This window comes from Arvicola amphibius, chromosome 1 (assembly GCF_903992535.2).
Source record: "Arvicola amphibius chromosome 1, mArvAmp1.2, whole genome shotgun sequence".
NCBI classification, from domain to species: domain Eukaryota; kingdom Metazoa; phylum Chordata; class Mammalia; order Rodentia; family Cricetidae; genus Arvicola; species Arvicola amphibius.
The window spans coordinates 143,738,690-143,759,179 of record NC_052047.1 but is presented as its reverse complement, the minus strand read 5'-3'; the positions used below and the strand labels follow the sequence as shown (position 1 = coordinate 143,759,179).

Sequence of the window (20,490 nt, the reverse complement as noted above, 5' to 3'; positions counted from 1 at the left end):
GTTGAAGATTCTATGGTGACATTTAAGATACACATCAATCTGACTACAGGGAAAGTCCAGTTTGGGCACCCTCTCCTCTATTGCTTAGGGTCTTAACTGGGGTCATCCTTGTGGATTTCTCAGAATTTCTATAGTATCATGTTTCTTGCTAGCCCCATAATGTCTCCCTCAATCAAAATATCTCTTTCCTTGCTCTCATCTCTGTCTTTCCTCCATCTCGGCTATCCCGTTCCCTCAAGTTCTTCCCCCACCTCTCCTCCCCTCCTCTTCGCCTTCCATTCTCCCTTCTCCCCCACCCCCATGCTCCCAATTTTGTCAGGCAATCTTATCTATTTCCCCTTTCCAAGTGGCTTTATATATGTTTTTCTTAAAGTTCACCTTGTTACTTAGCTTCTCTAGGGTCATGGACTATAGGCTCGTTATCCTTTGCTTTACAGCTAGTATCCACTTATGAGTGAGTACATACCATGTTCATCTCTCTGGGTCTAGGTTACCTCACTCAGGATGTTTTTTTTCTAGTTCCATCCATTTGCATGCAAATTTCAAGATATCATTGTTTTGTTTTGTTTTTTACTGCCTAGTAGTACTCCAGTGTGTAAATGTACCACATTTTCCTTATCCATTCTTCGGTTGAGGGGCATCTAGGTTGTTTCCAGGTTCTGGCTGTTACAAATAATGCTGCTATGAACATAGTTAAACAAATGTTCTTGTAGTATGATTGAGCATCCTTTGGGTATATGCCCAAGACTGGTATTGCTGAGTCCTGAGGTAGGTTGATTCCCAATTTTCTGAGAAACCACCATACTGATTTCCAGAGTGGTTGTACAAGTATGCATTCCCACCAGCAATGGAGGAGTGTTCCCCTTACTCTACATCCTCTCCAGCATAGGATATAATTAGTACTTTTTATCTTAACCATTCTGACTGGTGTAAGATGTATCTCAGAGTTAATTTGATTTGCATTTCATGGATGGCTAAAGATATTGAACATTTCCTTCAGAGTCTTTCAGTCATTTGAGATTCTTCTGTTGAGAATTCTCTGTTTAGTTTTGTGCCCCATTTTTTATTGAATTATTTGGAATTTTGATGTATAATTTCTTGAATTCTTTATTTATTTTGGAGATCGGTCCTCTGTCTGATGTGGGGTTGGTGAAGATCTTTTCCCATTCAGTAGGCTGCCATTTTGTCTTATTGACTGTGTCCTTTGCTTTACAGAAGCTCCCCAGCTTCAGGAGGTCCTACTTACTTATTTTTGCTCTTAGTGTCTGTGCTACTGGTGTTATAGTTAGGAAGTGGTCTCCTGTGCCCATGCATTGAAGGCCACTTCCCACTTTCTCTTCTATCAGGTTCAGTGTGGTCACATTTATACTGAGGTCTTTAACCCATTTGGACTTGAGTTTTGTGTATGGGGATAGATATGAATCTATTTTCATTCTTCTACAGGTTGACATCCAGTTATGCCAGCACTATTTGTTGAAGATCCCCTTTTTACATTGTATAGTTTTAGCTTCTTTGTAAAAAAAATTAGGTGTTCATAGATGTGTGGATTAATATCCAGGTCTTTGATTTGATTCCATTGGTCAACCTCTCTGTTTTTATGCCAATACCAAGCAGTTTTCATTACTGTAGCTCTATAATAGAGTTTGATGTAAGAGATGGCATTGCCTCTGGAAATTCCTTTATTGTACAGGATTATTTTGGCTATATTTTTTTTGTTTTTTTCCATATAAAATTGATTATTGTTCTTTCAAAGTCTGTGAAGAATCATGTTGGCGTTTTGATGGGGATTGCCTTGAATCTATAGATTGCTTTTGGTAGGATTGCCATTTTTATTATGTTGATCTTGCCTATCCAAAAACATGGGAGATCTTTCCATTTTCTGGTATCTTCTTCAGTTTCTTTCTTCAAAGACTTAAGGTTCTTGACACACAGGTCTCTCACTTCTTTGGTTAGTGTTACCCCAAGATATTTTATGTTATTTGTGGCTATTGTGAAGAGTGACGTTTCTCAGCTTCTTCATCATTTGTGTATAGGAGGGCTCCTGGGTTTTTTTTAGTTGATCTTGTATCCTGCCACATTACTGAGGGTATTTATCATCTGTAGGAGTTCCCTGGTAGAGTTTTTGGGGTCACTTATGTATACTATCATATCATCTGCAAATAGCGAAAGTTTGACCTTTTCCTTTCCAATTTGAATCCCCTTGGTCTCCTTTTGTTGTCTTATTGCTCTTGCCAGAACTTCAAGAACTATGTTGAACAGATATGGAGAGAGTGGACAGCCTTGCCTTATTCCTGATTTTAGTGGAATCTCTTTGAGTTTCTCTCCATTTAATTTGATGTTAGCTGCTGACTTGCCATATACTGCTTTTATTATATTTAGATATGTTCCTTGTATCCTTGCTCTCTCCTAGACCTTTATCATGAAGGGGTGTTGGATTTTGTCGAATGCTTTTTCAGCATCTAATGAGATAATCATATGGTTTTTTTTCTTTCAGTTTATTTATATGGTAAATTACATTGATAGATTTTCGTATGTTGAACCATCCCTGCATCTCTTGGATGAAGCCAACTTTATCATGGTGAATGATTTTTTTGATGTGTTCTTGGATTTGCTTTGCCAGTGTTTTATTGAGGAATTTTGCATCAATGCTCAAGAGGGAAACTGGCCTGTAATTCTCTTTCTTCATTGAACCTTTGTGTGGTTTGCATATCAGGGTAAGTGTGGCCTCATAAAATTAATTTGGCAATGTTCCTTCTGTTTCTATTTTGTGGAATTTGAGGAGTGTTGGAATTAGCTCTTCTTTAAAAGTCTGGTAGAGTTCTGCACTAAAACCATTTATTTTGCCCTGAGCTTTTGGGGGGCTTTTAATGACTGTTTCTATTTCCTTAGGGGTTATAGGTCTGCCTTAGTTAGGGTTTCTATTGCTGTGACAAAATACCATCCAAAAGTCAGGTTGGGAGGAAAGGGTTTATTTGGCTTACACTTCAGCTGTTCATCACTGAAGGAAATCAGGACAGGAACTCAAACAGGGCAGGATCCCTGAGGCAGGAGCTGATGCAGAGGCCTTGGAGGAGAGCAGCTTGCTTCCCATCGCTTGCTCAGCCCACCTTCTTATAGAATCCAAGTCCAGCAGCCCAGAGATGGCACTACCCCACAATAGGCTGGGCCTTCTCCCATTGATCTCTAAGTGAGAAAATGCCTTACAGCTGGATCTCAAGGAGGCATTTCCTCAGCTGAGGCTTCTTCCTCTGATGACTCTAACTTGTGCCAAGTTGACACACAAAAGCATCCAGTACAAGGTCTAATTAGGCTGTTTATATGGTCTTACTTTAACTTTGGTAAGAGGTATCTATTGAGAAAACTTTTCATTTCTTTTAGATTTTTCCAATTTTGTGAAATATATGTCTTATTAAATATGGCCTAATGACTCTTTGGATTTCCTCATTGTCTATTGTTATAGCCCCCTCTTCATTTCTGATTTTGTTAATTTTAATATTCTCCCTTTGCCTTTTAGTTAGTTCATATAAAGGCTTGTCTATCTTGTTGATTTTCTCAACTCTTTGATTCATCGACTCTTTGTGTTGTTCTCTTTATTTCTATTTTACTGATTTCAATCCTCAGTTTGATCATTTCCTGACGTCTACTCCTCTTGGATAAGCTTGCTTCTTTTTGGTCTGGAGTTTTCAGGTATGCTGTTAGGTCCCTACTGTAAGATCTCTTGAGTTTCTTTATGAAAGCACTCTCAGTGCTATGAACTTTCCTTTTAGGATTGCTTTCATTGTGTCCCATAGGTTTGGGTTTGTTGTGCATTCATTTTCATTGAATTCTAGGAAGTCTTTAATTTCTTTATTTCTTCCTTGACCCACTATTGATTCAGTAGTGAGTTGCTCAGCTTTCATGAGATTGTGGGCTTTCTGCTGTTTCTGTTGTTGAAATCTAGCTTTAATCCATCGTGGTCTGATAAGGAACAAAGGGTTATTTCAATTTTCTTTCATCTGTTGAGACTTGCTTTGTGACCAAGTATATGGTCAGTTTTGGGGAATACTGTGTGAGATGATGAGAGGAAGATATATTTTTTGTGTTTAGGTGAAATGTTCTGTAGATATCTGCTAGGTCCATTTGAGTCATAACATCTGTTAGCTCCATTATTTCCCTATTTAGTTTTTGTCTGGATGACCTGTCCATTGGTGAGAGTGGGGTATTGAAGTCTCCAATTTTTTGTTTGTTTTTCACCAAATTTCTTTAAGAGATTTTTTCATCTCCTCTTTAAGGACCTCTTTATAAATTGCTTTTAAGGTCATTTTCTTTTTTAAAATTAAATTTATTTTTTTAAAAAACAATCTTTTCTCATTTTAAATGCCTATCCCAGTTCCCATTCCCTCTCCTACTTTGCCTCCCCCCCCCCCGCCACTGTCCACCCACTCCAAACCCCCATCTACTCCTCAGAGAGGGTAAGGCTTCCCAAGTAGTCAATAAAGTCTGACACTTCACTTTGAGGCAGGACCAAGGCCCTCCCCGCCCCCCCATATATAATCTGAATAAGGTATCCTTATAAAGAGAATGGGCTCCATTCTCCATCCAAAAAGCCAGTGAACCACAGACTGCCCAAGCCACACAACTGTCACCCACATTCAGGTGGCCTAGTTAAGTCCTATGCAGGTTCCACTGCTATGAGTCTGGGGTCTGTGTGCGCCCACTAGCTCAAGTAAGCTGTTTCAGTGGATGTCCTTATTATGGTCATGACCCCTTCGCTTGTAATATCGCTTTTCCCTCTCTTTGAATGGACTCTGGAACCTCGGAACAGTGCTTAGCTGCGGATCTCTGCATCTGCTTCCATCAGAAGCTGGATGAAGGTCCTATGATGACAATTAGGGTAGTTGTCAATCTGCTTACAAGATAAGGCCAGTTCAGGCTCCTTCTCCACTATTGCTTAGGGTCTTAGTTGGGATCATTCTTGTGAATTCCTGAGGATTTCCCTAGTACCAGGTTTCTTTCTAGTCCCATAATGGCTCCTGCAATCAAGCTATCTCTTTCCTTGTTCTCCCTCTCTGCCCTTCCCCCATCTTAACCATCCCATTCTCTCGTATTCCCCACCTCTCCCTTCTCCCCTCCCTCTCCCCTTGTACTCTCCCTTCTTCCCCCCCCCCCCCACTCCCAGTTTTCTCAGGAGACCTTGTCTATGGATCCCGGGGAAGGTCATTTTCTTGTGCTTCAGCTGTGCTGAGCTGTTCAGGTCTTGCTGTCACAGGGTAGCTGTGCTCTGGTGGTGCCCTGTTGCCCTTTCTGTTGTTGATTGTGTCTTACACTGGTGTTTAGGCGTCTGGGTTGGGGATGATTGTAGGTCTAGGTGTCAGTTCCCGAGTTTGTCTTTGTTGAATGGGCATTTTGTTCCTTGGTTTGTTTTCTCTCTGGTCTTCTGGCCTAAGTGACCAGGGGTTCTGGTCTAGTGGGGTATCTCCAGGGGGAGTTTTGTGGCTTGCAAGACCTTTGGGGTTTTGAGTGTCTACTTTGCGCCTGGGGTTCCTAGTGCAGTGTGGCTTCCTCCATGGTAGAAATTTTGTGCTGAGGTTGTGGGCTGGGATATGGGGCTCAGGGGAGGGGATACAGTTGGAGGCTGTTGGGCGGTGTTATCTGGCTTGTGGGCAGCATTTTACCGTGAGTCCCTAGTATTCACTTGACTTCAGGTAAGGCAGAAGTGTTCTGCTGATGCTGTGGGACCAGAATATTGAGTCCAGAGGAAGGAGTACAGTCTGGGGCTGTGTTAGCAGGGAATGGGTGACGTCTTACATGGAGGCCCTGGGATCCACCTGACCTCCGGGAAAGCTGTCAGAGTTGTGGACTGGAATATGGGACCAGGGGTGTTGTTGGGACATGCCAGGAGGGCTTTAAGGAGTGTTAGTGGGCTGCGGGTGGTGTCCTACCTTGAGTCCCTAGATCTGGCTTGGCCTCTAGTAAAGCAGAAGTCTTCTGCCAAAAGTTTTTGCCAAAATATGGAGCCCAGGGGAGGGGGAAGGAATCTGGGGTTGTTGGGTGGGTTTTAAGAGGTGTTCACAGGCAGTGGGTGATATTTTACCTGAGTTCCTGAGGAGCAGTCTGGCCGCCATTAAAGGAGTCGAAGGTGTGGGCCTGGATATGGAACCCAAAGAAGGACATGCTTGGTTCTTGGGTTTTGTTTTGTCTGTTTGTATGAGATGCTTCCAAATTAGTTTCACAAAACTAGTTTTCGTCTTGTGTGGTCACTGAAGGCTCTATGCATTTATGATATGTGTGCATGGATGTATACGAGCACACATACGTGTGTTTATTTGTATGAGTGCAGGAGGTCAGAGACAACCTCAGGTATTGGTCCTCACCTTCCATCTTGGTTGACACAGGTGTCTTTTGTGAGTTGCCACTGCGTACCCTAAGTTAGCTGGTCCGTGAACCTCCAGAGATTGTTCTGTATCCATCCCATCTTCTCATCTCACCACAGGACACTGTGATTGCCGGTGTGCTACCATGCCCGGCTTTACATAGGTTCTGGAAATTCAATATCAGTCCCTCACACTTCCTCAGCAAGTGTTACACCTCCTGAGCTATCTGCCCCGAAGTCATTATGTGGTTTCTTTAACTTACACCTCCACTGTTTTGACAGATATTTCCTTGAATTCCAGGGCCTTCTCCCAGATCTGCCTCTTGGTTCTAGGCTGGGGCCTCCTACAACACCGTAGTCAAGCCCAACATGGGATGGACCCTAGTGGTGAATTTCTAGTACGTAGATGCTTGTAGATGCTCTCAGTTCTCAAAGACAGCTCCTCCAGCCCCTCCTCCGGGTCTCAGATGGTTTATAGGAGGTTTTCCAGCTGTGTTCATTGCTCCAGGAGTCTGTGATCTCTAGAAGCATTTCTAAGCTGTGCAAGCTGCTCTTCTGGCCCCAGTTCCAAGTCAAGCAGAACAGAAGCAACTGTGTCACCTTAGTACATGCTGGCAGGTCAGAACGCATGCACACAGTGCCCTTCACGCACCATCTGCTTGCTCTTCCTGGGGTAGGGAGATGGAGGAGGCAGCACCCTGGTGCTCATTGCCTGATCTGCCAGTACACAAGTACAGACCTGTGACACTGTTTTAGAGATGGAGTCTTCTTGATTCTTTGCTTTATTTCTGGAAAATGGACAATTTCCTAGAGCCCTGGTCAAGTAAGCTTAGGCAGTATCTTGATTTTGCCCCAACCCTGGCATTTCTGTGGAATAAGGAGTGCAAAGTTTTCCAGTATGCCATTTTTGTTGACTGGTTAATTCCTTTTAAAGATTATAAAAATAAAAATTTGTGAATCTGGATAAATAAATAAATAAATAAATAAATAAATAAATAAATAGGCCTAAACTTCTGGTGTCTACCCAGCTCCTGACGCTGGCAGGCATGGGCGCCTCAGAAATTCGGTCAGAGAGAAGCTTGTCTTAGAGTTTTTATTATTGTGAAGAGACACCAGGACCACAGCAACTCCTATAAAGAAGATATGTAATTGGAGTGGCTCGCTTACGGTTTCAGAGACTCGGTCCATTATCATCATGGTGGGAACATAGTGACGTGCAGGCAGACATGGTACTGGAGAGGTAGCTGAGAGTCCTACATCTTGCAGGCAACAGGAAATGGAGACACTGGGCAGTATCCTGAGCATAGCAAACCTCAGAGCCCACCCCTACAGTGGCACACTTCCTCCAACAAGGCCACACCTACTCCAACAAGGCCACACCTCCTAAGTGTCACTCCCTGTGAGATTGTAGGGGTCATTTAGATTCAAACTACCGCTTTTGATTTTATAGCAGGCAACAGTCAATGGAGAGACGTATCACTAGTCACAGTTCTGAGGACCAGTGATCGCATGCTCAGCCCTAATCAGGACGTCTATAGCACTGCCCACTACTAAGGCCCAGGGAAGGTTGTGGAAGAGGAGAGGGCAAAATGTTAGAGTCAAAGGAATGGAAGGAATGCCGGGAAATGCTGTCTGCTAGACACAGCATGGCTCCCACACTCATGAGCTCACGATGGCTGTCCGTGCTTATCTGCACCAGATCCAGGCAGCCAAAATTCTGGCACAGAGGCAGAAAGTAGAGCTATCGGCAGTTATAGCACCTGAGGGAGGGAGAATCATTCTTCATTGAGAGCACGGCCACTGGTTAGCTTCTCTTGATCCAATGGATGCTCTACACCCATGCAGGCATTAACTGGACTTAGTGGATAATCAGAAAAAAAAAAAAGACATGAAGTTGAGGGATGTGGTAAGGGGATTAGAGGGGGAATTCAGGAGCAGATATGATTATATTTCATTGTTTATATATATGAAACTCTTAAAAATAATAAATAAACGGGATGAAAGAGAAAATCTTTCTTATAGAAGAAAGCCAACACGAAAAGGGGAAGGATCAGAAAATCCTGGTGGGTGCTACTCAGGCAAAGCCAGAAAGGACATTGGGCCCCACATATCCCCAGACACTTACACATTCCAGGGGACAACTCAGTGAGAAAACCGTGAGCCAAGTGACATAATCCAAATGTCCCAGTGACCATCCGGCTGGAGTCGGGGGCGGCACCCCTGGACTTGAGAGGGAGAGAGGATCAGGCTGAACTCATGTCCCCTAACACAGAGAGCCAGATCTTGGGATCCTATGCAAAACCCTGCATCCCTCAAAAGATCAAGGTTCAGAAACACAGAAGCAGAGCTGGAGAAGTGACCGGGGGTTAGGTTCATGTACTGCTCCTGCCGAGGACCTGAGTTAATTTCACCTATGTAGGGCAGCTCATAACCACCTATAACCCCAGTCATGGGGAATCCGATGCCTCTGGCCTTGAACAAAAAGAAAGAAGAAACAGAGTAGCACTGAGGACAGATCCCAGGTAGAAGGAACTACCCACGTGCACTTCTGTGACTCTAGTCATGAGTCAATGACCATGACAAACGCAGCCACGGCGGCTGGGGGCAGGGGTCAAAGCCTCGTAAAAGCTCTCAGCAATGGGGTAGCCTGGCTCTAGCATGGATAAGCAGGTTGGGGTGTGGGGTACAGAGGACAAGATGAGAGGCTCCATACGGGAGTGAACAGCTACAGTGACAAATGAAGCCACGGTGGAAGCCGAGAAGGCCTGAATGGTGGCATTGTGGTCAAGTGAACTCCTCTGGTGTGACCCCTGTCCTGTTTCCAGGAAGACACGCCCGTATCTACAAGGTGAAGGGGCACGCGTCTTAAACTCTGGTGATTTAGAAAGAAGGAATATTATGTACAAAGAGAGTGTGTAAGCAAAAGGTGACGCATGCAGCACGGCACACATGGGCGAATCCAGGGAGGGAGCACACGGGAGCTCTTGGTTCTATTTTTGCAACATACCTGGAAATTCAAAATCCCATCAGGATTAAAAGGTCCCTCAGAACGTACAGTGCTGGCTGTGATTTGAAGAACAGGTGGGTAGAAGAACAGAAAGGGGCAGCCTCAGACCTCACCTGGACACGAATGCCCAGGTGAGATGTAGACAAGGGCCAGGGAGAAAGCGGGGTCTCAGAAAAGGAGTGGGTATGTCTCCAGGCTGACATCCAGGAGTGGTACACGAGTCTGAGGCAGCTAAAGGATGGGGCAGGTGTTCCAGGTGTCCCAGCCACAGCCTAGTGCCCCTTGCCATTCCCAGCATGCCTACCCAGTGCCAAGGCCTTATGGTAGCTCTTAGCAGTTGGGCAGTCCGCCTCCGACCCCAATGGGCAGATTGCAACATATGTGGGGTTGGTGTAGAGGAAAAAGTGAGAAGCAGCCCCCCGCTACCGGGTTTGCTCAGGATTAGGCAGATCGAGGGAAGCAAACAAGAGTAGGACCTCAGTGTCCTGTCCCTGAACAGAGATGCCAAGTGGACAAACAGGCCCTTCCCTCCCCTCCAGGAACCCCGTTGTTGACTTGCTACCCGCGAGGTTTACTGAGAGGCCGGTGACCTCCTCCCGCTATGGCTCTGTGCTGAGAAAGATGTCTGGTACAAAAGCCAGCTGGATACCCACACCCAGGCTGCACTGGCCTCTCCCCAACAAGTTCATACCACCTAGACTCAGGGCCCCTGTGGTTACTGGGCTATGGAAGCCCCAACCCAGCCAAAGGACACACCCCATGCAGGTCCGGGCACTGGGAAAGGGAAGGCATAGCCATCCTGCACAACTGGTCTCTTGTCAGAGACATGGATCCAGAGAACTCCACTATCATGTTCAGATGCTCCCTGTCCCAGGGCCCTCTCATCCCCCCATAGCAGGGAAGGGGCAAGGAAAAGAAGCACATGGCCTGTGAGTTCATGCTCCCAGGGACACAAGGTCAGAGCTGCCTGGGGCCAGTATGTTCTGAGCTGTCACCAGTGTCGTCATGAGAAAGCCAAAAGGACACAATGGATCCTGAAGGGATGACTTAGTCACAGGGTCTCTTGCCCGGACAGTTCAGACTCCTATACCTGGAGAGGGGCTGCCAGCGGAGGCCCAGAGATGATCACCTCAGAGCTACTGCCGCGTCCCTCCTTGAGAAGAGGAGAAATTGTGTTACTGTCTGAGGAGTGGAAGGAGTTCCTTCCTGCGGGGCCCAGACTGCCCAGGTGAGCCCAAGCGTCCACATCCACACATCAGCCTGGGACCTGCAGGTATGACCGAACACACCCCTGCATGTGAACACTTGAGCAATGGCACCAAGCTCTCTAGAAGCAGAATTTGCAAACCAGCCCAGTCATCACTGCAGAGACGTTTTGGAGGTGTGGATGCAATCTCAGGACAGCTGTTTAACATCCCAGGTTTCAGGGAGCTGCCGGGGACTTCCTAAGCTAACCCAGGCTCTGGTCCCACCAGGGCTGCCTTAACAGGGAACCAGAAACGTAGGCCTAAAGCGCATTCTGAGTACATGGTTTCTATACTGGGGTCCTTCTTCCCAGGTCCCCCAGGGTTCACAGCAGGAAAGGGAGTCTCAGGGGTGCTCATTAAGGCTCGAGAGCTGCCTGCTGAAGACAGGCACAGCCTCAGACTGTGGGAGATTTTGGGCAGAGGGTCAGTAGGAAACTGATGTAGTCACAGAGGAAACCCCAGACCCGGCTTCATGTTGAGCAAGGCTGGGTGGGGAGGGAGCTGCCCCCATCCTGGTATTACTGGCTGGGGTGCAGGAAGAAATCTGATCCCAGAAGCGACAGGAACACCCAATTGCCCTATCCCCCGACTGTGTTTCAGTACGTGAGGTAAGGCGACCCTCCTGGGAAATGTCAGAGGTGTGGTCTCTGGGGGGCTAGCCCACTCTTCAGCACAGCTGAGGTGCTCTCTGGGCCCCTGTGGGTGGGAGAATGAGAGAGGAGCCACCATCCCCTTTCAGCTTTGTGCTGCTCCCTCTTGCCCACAGACAGCTAGACTGGGGTCCCCTTTCCACTCTGCCTTCTCAGGACAGTCACAGGGAACTGGCCTCAGACTAAGCGGTTTCCCACTGCAGGTGAAAGCAAGGTGCTGGGGGTACTGGATGAGAGGTCAGGAGCCTACCCTGCCCTCTGTCTATCCTCTTCTCAACTTGGAAGCTCCCAAAACATGGAGGGTGGAACTCAACTTTGCGCCTCCTACAAAGCTCCTAAAGTTAGTTCTTCTCAAGACCCCACGGCCTCTGGAGTAACTGGGCAGCCCAGGTCTATGGGGCCTCATTCAGATATGTTTTCTTTCCCTGTTCCGTGTAAAGTCCAGGGTGTGGGGTCAAGGGGCTACCCCTGTGGTCAGGGTGTAGACTACCAAGGTGTGTGGGGGCCCCTGTCCTGTTCTTCAGCTCTTTCCAGAAACAGTGCATTGCGCAATTTGGCCGAGGCTACGGTGGGCAGGGTGTGCAGGTAAAGAAGGTAACCACTCCCACCCAGAGGCATGCGATCCTGTTGCTTCCTGCCAGCACACCTGCCGTGGTTCTAGGCAGAAGTGACGCAGACGGAGGACCTCGGCCTACAGGTACTCGGAGAGCTAGGGGATTAGTCATCACCGCACTACCCACTCTGAGAGGAAGAGGCGGCTCTGTGGGATACCTGATCCTCTCCAGGGGCAAGGACACTGATTAGAGCCTGGCAGCCACTGAGAGGTCAATGGGGTGACCCAGGCAGCCAAGCAGACCTGCAGAGCCAGCGAGCCTCAGGGTTCACGCAAAGGGTCACAGGGTCTCAGCCAGGGAGTGGCTGTGTCAGCACTGACCATGGATAGGAATCAGGCTTTGAGACAGCCCATACCACCGGAAGTAAATAGTCCAAGCAAGCAGAGCAGCTGTAGGACTCACCTAGAAGTTTGGAACTCCTAATAACACACAGGCAGGACTTGTCTGCCTGAAACCCAATGCCAGGAAATATTGTGAGACCAGCCATTAGACCAAAACTCTTTGTGATCTAGGGACCCGATATAGGGATTGGGTGTATCTCTGGTGACCCCTGATTTCCTAAGCTTGAAGACTACACTCAGGCAGAAAGGACCTGAAGGTGCCTTAGGGACCAGCCCAAGCCTTACTGGCAGAGCAGACAGACAGACTGTGGTTCTCCAGCTGAACCCAAAGCTTGCCTGTCCGGGGGAATGCCGATATCTCTGTGGGAACCTCCAATTGCTGCGCAGCGCCCCCCCCCCCCCGTGTCTGCGTTCGGTGCTCTTGAACCCTGTTACCGAGCTTTAGGCAAGGGGCTGGAGGTTAAAATACACAGACACACACAGACAGAGAGACAGAGACATGGGTCATCCTTGAATTCCCCAAGAATGCCCCCTTTATTTTGTTCAGGGGCAGATTATATAGAGATAGCCACGCCCCAGCCAAACCCACCAGAAACCACTCTGCCATCAGAACTCCTGAAGGTCTCGTGCTCAGAACAGCTGTAGGCACTCAGATCAGGGGATTACAAGAAATTCAGGATCTGGGGTCTCACTGCTCCCAACAGACAGTCCACCCAAGAACAAAAGCCCAGATCCAGAACACTACAAAGGTACAGAGCTGAGCTTGCACCACCTTATGGCGGCTTTGAGGAACACAACTGAACTCTCAAAGCAGGTTTCCCAACAGGCCATGAAGGGTTGCAGGCCCCTGGGCCCCAGACCAGACCGACTGAGCCTGGTTCTTGTATCTGAGGCAGCATAAAACAGAATCAATGGAGATTGAATTCCTGGAGGCTGGGTTTGGATACAGGAGTCCGGACTCCTGTGTACACTAGGCTGGCCACCAGCATGCTGCCTTGGTGGGTGAGGCAAAGACCTGGATGTGGGAACTGTGTTCTTCCCCGCATGCCACACCAGAGACATTTAGACAGTCTGAACACACCCACCTGCCCAGGGACTGCAGGTCTGAAGACCCTAGCCTGAGCCCCAGGATCCCTCCAGGCATCCAACAAGGTTTGTTCATCTCCTGCCCTGCCAAGAGATAACTACAGCCTCCAAGCAAATGTCTGGGTCCAAAAGGCATATTAGCCACCCCAGTGTCTGCTCTAGGGATGCTTGCCCTGCATCCTCCATATGCTGGCTCTTGATGAGGTCTGGAGCTCCTGAACACTGGAGTGAGGAATATGCTTGATCCTGGGCTGCCCATGGGCTACTCAGGCCTCACTTCAGGCATCTCTCTCTCTCTAGGTAGTAGGATATCTAGACTTGCTTGGCTCATGCATTCATGTTCGTACTCACTCACCCACTTGGCCACCCACGCCTTCATCCACCAATTCACTCACCCACTTGGCCACCCACGCCTTCGTCCACTCATCCGTTCACCCACTTGGCTACCCGTGCCTTCGTCCACTCACACATTAATCCACTTGTTAATTCATTTATTCAGCAGCTCGCTCATTCGTCTGCTCATTCATTTACTCACCCACTAATCCATTTACTCTCGGATCCAGTCATTTATCCTCCCTAGGTCACTTTGCTATCCACTCAATCAGTGTGCACTCACTCACTGCCTCCGTCATCCAGGCACTTCCTCCCTCACGCGCTCGCTCACCCACTAATTCCGTCCGTCACTCATTCACTAATCTCCTCGGCCACTAGTTCATTCACTCATTCACTCACCCATTCGTTCTCTCCCTCATTGTCCTCTCCGAGGATGCTTCTGACTCTGAGCTTCGTCCAGGCTCCAGTTAGCCCCTGTGTAGCTATTGTCCTCCCAGCAAGTAGAGGCCGAGAGCTCCCTAGTGGTCCTCACCAGGCTGCCACGCCCCTAGTGAACAGCCTGAAGAATAAGACCCCCTGAAGTCCAGGCCTGTCCTTGTGCAGTTCCTATATCTATGGACATGTTTTAAAAAATAATACACACAGAGAGAGAGAGAGAGAGAGAGAGAATTCACAAATGCTCTGACTGTATTTATAAAACAAATTGGCCATTTCCTGAAAGGGGCCACAGGTACAGGGCTGAGGTGAGAGTGAGGCCAAGCAGGTGACACCCGCGTCCAAGTGACTCCTTCATGGGATCCTTTGGTGATACTGACGTTCTTTCCAAAGGAGCCCGGTGCCCTTATGCTCCTAATCGGTGGATAGGACTGCTCCCACCCCAAGGACAGCTGGGGTCCATGTCCCTCCTGAAGAGGAAGTGGTGGGCAGGCAGAAGGTCTGGAATGCCAGCCACTCGAACAAGCAGCAAGTGTCCTGCTGGCCTCAGGAGGACTTTGGGTGGCTTGTTGGGACAGCGGTGCCGCTCAGCTTCCTGGGAAAGCCCAAGCACCTCCTTGCTGGCCCTGAGGGCTCACTGCTGGCCATGTCCCTTACTTTGCTGGGACTTGAACTCTGATCCTGAGGACTCTGGGTAGCTCGTGTCACCTGGAGCGTGGCACCGCTGGCCCAGGCAGCCGCACTTCTCAACCTGGGTGTAGCTGAAGGTGCGGCTGGAGCCGTCGTCACAGTGCAGAGTCACATTCCTCTGCGAGGTCTGCAGCTCCTGGCAGCACTCACACTTGTGCTCCACGGTGTTGGCCTCCAGGGAGTACCTGTGGGTAGAGCTGCTCAGCGCCCAGCCCTGCCGGCCGCTGTCTGCGCCGGCCGCAGGCTCCGCAACAGCGCAACCAGCGGGCACAGTGTCGAGCTCCCGAGGTCTTTGTCACCCCGTGTTCAAAACCCTATCACTCTCATTTGCCAGTTCCCTGGGGGCAAAAGTTTCTGCCACAGCTGCCCTTGGCCACCAGGTGTCCTACGTCTGCAGCCAGATGCACTGCAGGTCACTGCTGTGGGACTGGGGCTTTTGTACCTCTGGTATGTTTTCGCGAAACAGAAATCCTGCTTCAAAAGTAGTCAGTATAGCCCAAGGGTCTTAGAACCCTGCTGATGCCACCTTGGGATGCTCCAGTTATCATAGCAGTCTCTAGCGCCCTTTTTCTCCCCCCTCCTGGTTCTGTCCCTCCCTACCCTGCTTCTGGACCTCAATGCACCAGACACCCCACCCCACTCCCACCAACAATTGCTCCTCTGAACACTGCCCCTGAGGCTCCCTGGGGTTCGTACATGGAGGTGCTGTCCCCGCAGTTGCCCAGGCAGTAGGAGAGGCTCACTGGCCCCTCGGAGCTGCAGTTTTGCTGACGGATGATCTGCTGTCTTTGGTGTACCGCGCATTCTGGGAGGACAGGAAATGAGGCAGAGGGAGGGTCAGTGTCGGCTCAGTCATTTCCTGGGTGCCCCAGGCTGGGATCAACTCCTTCCTTGTCAGATCCCCCACTTACTCTGCTGGGTGTTGGGACAGTCATAGCAGCAACCGTCTTCTCTCAGCTGAGCCCGGCCCTGTGCCAACAATGGGCCATTGTGAATGCCAGGAGCAATGAGGCATCCAGAAATGGAGGAACGAGACGAGAGGCCAAATACAAACAAGAGCGGGAACCCCCTATCCTGGAGTGGATAAGCCTCACGGCCATGCAGCACCAGCTGCCCCTCGTCCCGGGTGAGTTGCCGCCTTGGCTGTAGTGGGAAACCCCAAACTTACCAGTGGACAGTTGATCTTGGGGCACTCCATCTTCATTGTCACAACTGTGGGTGTATCTTGGAAATTCTCACACGTATGAGTCACACAGTTGTTCCCAGGTTCTGGCCAGGACTCACCAGGCTGAAAGGAGGCCCAGTCTGCATAGTGAGTGCCCAACCTATGTCTCCCCACAACCTACTATCTTCCAGGGAGAGACCAGGCCTATATCCACCAGAGATGGCTTCTCAAGTGCCCCCCAAGGTTCCCTGCCTAGTCAGCCTAGAGTCCCCAGGATCCTACCTGATCATCCCCGAGCCTCCAGGATTAAGGCCACTCAGGGTCCAGTGTCCCCAGGACCCTGTTTGCTCAGTTCAAATGCTGTCTGTTTCACGCTCTCTATACCTGGCCCCGGGACTGTGAGTAGGTCCTTGGAGAGCGTGGTGACTTTGCCCCAGCCTGCGCGGAGCCTCTGCAGAGCCTGTGATCTGTTGCTCCTGTCCTCTATTCCCCTTTCTGAGGTCACCTATCTTAGTCCCAGGTACTCACAAGGTAATAGGAGACAGAGCTGTTGCTGTGTTTAAAGGAGCAGGCCTTCGGCACACACCGGCCACAACACTGTCCTGGCTCGGGCTGGTATTCGGAGCCCTGCAGGAAGAATAGTATGCCGCCTAAGTTCAGGCCATTGGCACCGGGTGATGAGAGCAGGCAGGGGCCAGTGCTCACCTTAGGACATTGGGTGTTGCAGAACTCATTCTTACAGTTGACCACAAAGACATCTGAATGGGGATTGCTGGGCGCCTGACACACGCATGTTTCACACAGGCTGGAGGAGATCACAGCGCCGGGCTGGGAAGAGTCAGGGCTGGGCATTAGTGGGCTCAAGCTGAGAAGAGATCTGCCCTGTACTCTGACTGGCCAGTTGCTCTGGCTGCCCACCAAGCGGACCCATTCTCTAAGAAATGATTCTTAGTGCTACCTCGTCGTGAAGAGACCATAAATCCGGTGCTGTCACAGGGCAGAGCCTATAACTATGTCTCTATGTCAGGGGACCCAAGATACATAGTTGGGGAATTGGTGTGGGGAAAGGACGGCTAGGAGAAACGAGGTGCTGGCATCCCCAGTATGACATCAGGGAGCGGAGAACTGATAGGAATCCTGATGGATGCAGACACCAGGTATTGGCGGCTGCAAGGATCCTGGGGCCAACCTTAACTGAGCTGCTCTGAACTCCATCCACATAGGTTTGTGCCATTGGTCTGGGCAGGAGCTCTGTTACAGGGACAAGAGTGGCTCAAGAGCTCCTCAGCTTCTCAGACCCCCAGCTACGCTCCAAAGGGCTGGTGGAGAGCCCCAAATGGGAAGCTCAGTCCCTGCAGGCTATAAGTCCTGAGCACCACTGGTTCCTACCTGATAGAGAGTCCCGTTGACTTCACAGCCCTTCTGACCTGTCCAAAAGACATACTGGCTGTAGCCTGGGCCCTGCGAGGGCACAGCTGACTCTTACATGGTTACGTTCTGCTGTTAGATGCTGGAGCACCTCGGGCTTCCTTCCCACCAAGGGCTCCACCCCAAGCAACAACCCATCTCCCACCATCAGCAGTTTCATCTGACCGGTCCTGGGAAATTCTAGGTCTCCGTGTGGCTTGGTGGAAGGGTCAGGGATACTCACTGCTGCAGTTTTGTCTTGGGCAGCAAGCTCCCTCCTCGTAGACGACCACCAGGCTAGAATTCTCCGGGCAGTGCAGAGGAGGAGGGCAGAAGCTGGAGTTGCAGACTGTGGGTAGAGAAAGCTGTCAGGGCTGGGCTTGCCCTGCTTCTTTTCTGCTCCGAGGGTCTACCCCACCACAGGATATCATGACTGTTCCCAGGACCCCAGGAACAGGCTTTGGTCAGGCTGGGCAGAGGCGTGTCCACAACACACACCTAAATAACACCTGCTAGGGCGTTACCAGACAGGACACAGCAGGGTCCCTATACTCAAGCAATGTGTAAACCCTGGGAAGCGAGGTTTCTACTCCCTTCCTCCTGGGACCGTGTACACAGAGCTGGCTGCTGGTCCAGGAGACCTATGGCTCCTCAGGAGATAGTCCTACCTATGGGTACGGGTACAGAAGCAAAGGCTCACCACAGCTGAACTGGGAACAACACTGGCCAGCCTTTAGGGCCTGGGGCACCGGCACAAAGCCAGGCTCTGAACAGGTGGTCTGGGGACAGGACTTCCTTTGGCAGGTCAGCGTGCCCTCCTTGCAGACACAGTCCTGGCAATCGATGCTGATGGTGTGGCCCGGCTGTGGAGGAATGATACGTGAACCTGACCTGTGAAGGAGCGCTCTGCCCAAGGGCAGCTACAGCCTAGCCTCAGAGTCAGGCCCCACATGCCGAGAGGGCTGTACCGCAAGCCCAGGGGAGGGGGCTTCAGGAGCGCCAGGTCTGAGACACTGAAGGCCAGGCACAGAGGCCAGGAACAGAGGTGGGAGAAGGGCTTTGGTGAGCAGCCCTTCCTCTCCATCCTACCACATCTCTTCCGGATAGGAGGAGGCTTGGGGAAGAACAGGGCTGACCAGTCCTCATGAGACACCCAGCAGCTCCAGAACACAGGCAGGGCAGCCCCAGAGAAGATCTTCCCAGATCCTGTTCGGACACCAGCTCTCTCCCTGCCTTTATCCGTCCTTTGGCACACTGAGAAAACCCCGCTCCATCCCGCACTGCCCTTGTTTCCAGGACCTCCTGCCTCAGACTCTGTGCCCCTGCCACAAACCACCATCATCCATACCTACCCCCACAGGTTCTCCATGAGGTCCCAGACACCCTGTAAAGAGAGGTCCTGTCATTCTGGGTGGCCACAGGGATGGGGCAAGACCAGGACCCATGCTGGGTACTATAGCGGGATCTAGGGTCAAGCCACATCCTGCCCCTCCAAAGCCCCAACCCCTGTGTATGCCTGTGGGGACATACATTGGCAGGAAGGCACGCAGACTGAATCATTAGTGCTGAAAAGTGTCGTGTTATCTGGACAGAAGCAGCCCTCTGAGAAGGAGCCAGCTTCCTGAAGGATCCTGTAAGAAACAGAATTGATGGGCCCTTCACCCCCAAGTAAGAAAGAACCCAGCCTAGTGAAAGCCAAGTGCCAGAGCTGGATGCGCAGGGGTTGTCAGCCCTGGGAGCAGATTGCAGACACTTACAAGCTGGTGCTGATGTCGTCATTCCTATAGCAGTAGTGAGGGTTGGTTGGGCCACATGGCTTGTATACTTTGTTATCAGAACAGTTGAATGCTGCGTGGAGAGAGAGCCACCCCTGAGAAGCCATTTCAAGGCCTCACTTCTGGGACCTTCCAAGCCCCAGCTGCTGCTGAGTGCTGACACCCACTCAGAAGCCTTCGGTAGCTATCTACAACCTGTCCCCCACCCCACCCCCAGGTCCATATGCTTGTCCAAAACAGCTGGCACCCCAGACCCTAAATCCACAAACACCTTGATTCAGATAATCCCCCTTTCCTGAAAACAAACCCACAGCCTGGAGCTTTTCCCTCTAGGAAAGACTAGCTTTGAGGCTCCAAGTCCTCCTCTCCTTTCCCAAGCTGTCTGCCTAGCGCCTCTAAATTCTCACAACAGAGGACAGGAAGGTGGTCCGGGCTGGACACTCACGACAGGTGTTGTTGGTGTGACTTCTCCAGGGGATGCACTGGCCTTTGGTGGCACAGAGTGTGGCGTAGAGCTCCAGGCTTGAGCACACCACCTCCCAGTCCACGCCGTGGCACGCGTCAAACAAGCAGCCTTCATAGAACGGCAGGGGAGGGATGACAAGGTGGCAGGACTGGAAGACGCTGTGGGTGGGCAAAGACAGACACGATGGAGTGTGCATCCATTCTGCCGGGGTCACCACTCGCAGTGGGGGCTTCCACATCTGTGATATCCCCTCAGAGGTGAGGTTCTAAGAGACCTAGCGCCTATGACCCTGTCATCCCGCCTCTGGGTGTGTGCCAGGAAAGGTGTCAGCCAGAGCACTGGTCGCTGCAAATCTCTCTCCCCTCAGCCTCCCTTATTCTGCAACCCTGTGTGCCGCCCAGGTGCAGGCAGTGACTGAGCTCATAGCAACAAGAGGAACTGACACAGGACTCCAGAGACGAGTCCACCTGGCCACTGCATTCCAGCAAGATCCCTAGTGCCCAGACCCTAGAACAAGGCTACAAGGCTGGTCTCATTATTCTTAGGAGCCTTTTGAGGACCCGCAGTTTTTGGCAGATGGGTCCAGCAAGGCTACCACACTTTGTAAAATCTTACTTGCTTATGATGAGCTCACAGAGTGGTGATGACGGACACGGGGTCGGTGAAGGACTGGGTGCCACTGAAGCTGGTGTTGGAGGAGGCCCTTGGCAGGAAGGCTGGTCGGGCACCTTCCAGTGGCCAGCCATCTCAGAACAAGAAGAGGTTACTGCCCCTCCAGGCAGGCGGCACTCGTCCTTCTTGTCATTGGTGCAAGTGCCTGCGGGTGAGATGAGGGTCAGCCAGCTGAGCAGCAGAGCTGTGCCCAGTGTACAGAGAAGCCACCGTGGAACAAGTAGATGTGAACCACATGTGTGCACAGCCA

At 50.3% G+C, this 20,490-nt stretch overlaps 1 protein-coding gene across 1 annotated transcript in view; it reads right to left on the bottom strand.

Moving 5' to 3' along the window:
• Positions 1 to 17,557: 17,557 nt before the first annotated feature.
• The window catches only part of Muc5ac (mucin 5AC, oligomeric mucus/gel-forming), a 29,305-nt gene continuing 26,372 nt past the window's right edge, over positions 17,558 to 20,490 (bottom strand). The window contains exons 37-43 of the mRNA XM_038310898.2: positions 20,184 to 20,385; positions 19,548 to 19,726; positions 19,085 to 19,175; positions 18,858 to 18,958; positions 18,680 to 18,711; positions 18,028 to 18,190; positions 17,558 to 17,676 (exon numbers count right to left, since the gene is read on the bottom strand). Of these exons, the coding sequence (XP_038166826.2) occupies positions 17,558 to 17,676; positions 18,028 to 18,190; positions 18,680 to 18,711; positions 18,858 to 18,958; positions 19,085 to 19,175; positions 19,548 to 19,726; positions 20,184 to 20,385 (887 nt within the window). The remainder of the gene's footprint in view (positions 17,677 to 18,027; positions 18,191 to 18,679; positions 18,712 to 18,857; positions 18,959 to 19,084; positions 19,176 to 19,547; positions 19,727 to 20,183; positions 20,386 to 20,490) is intronic.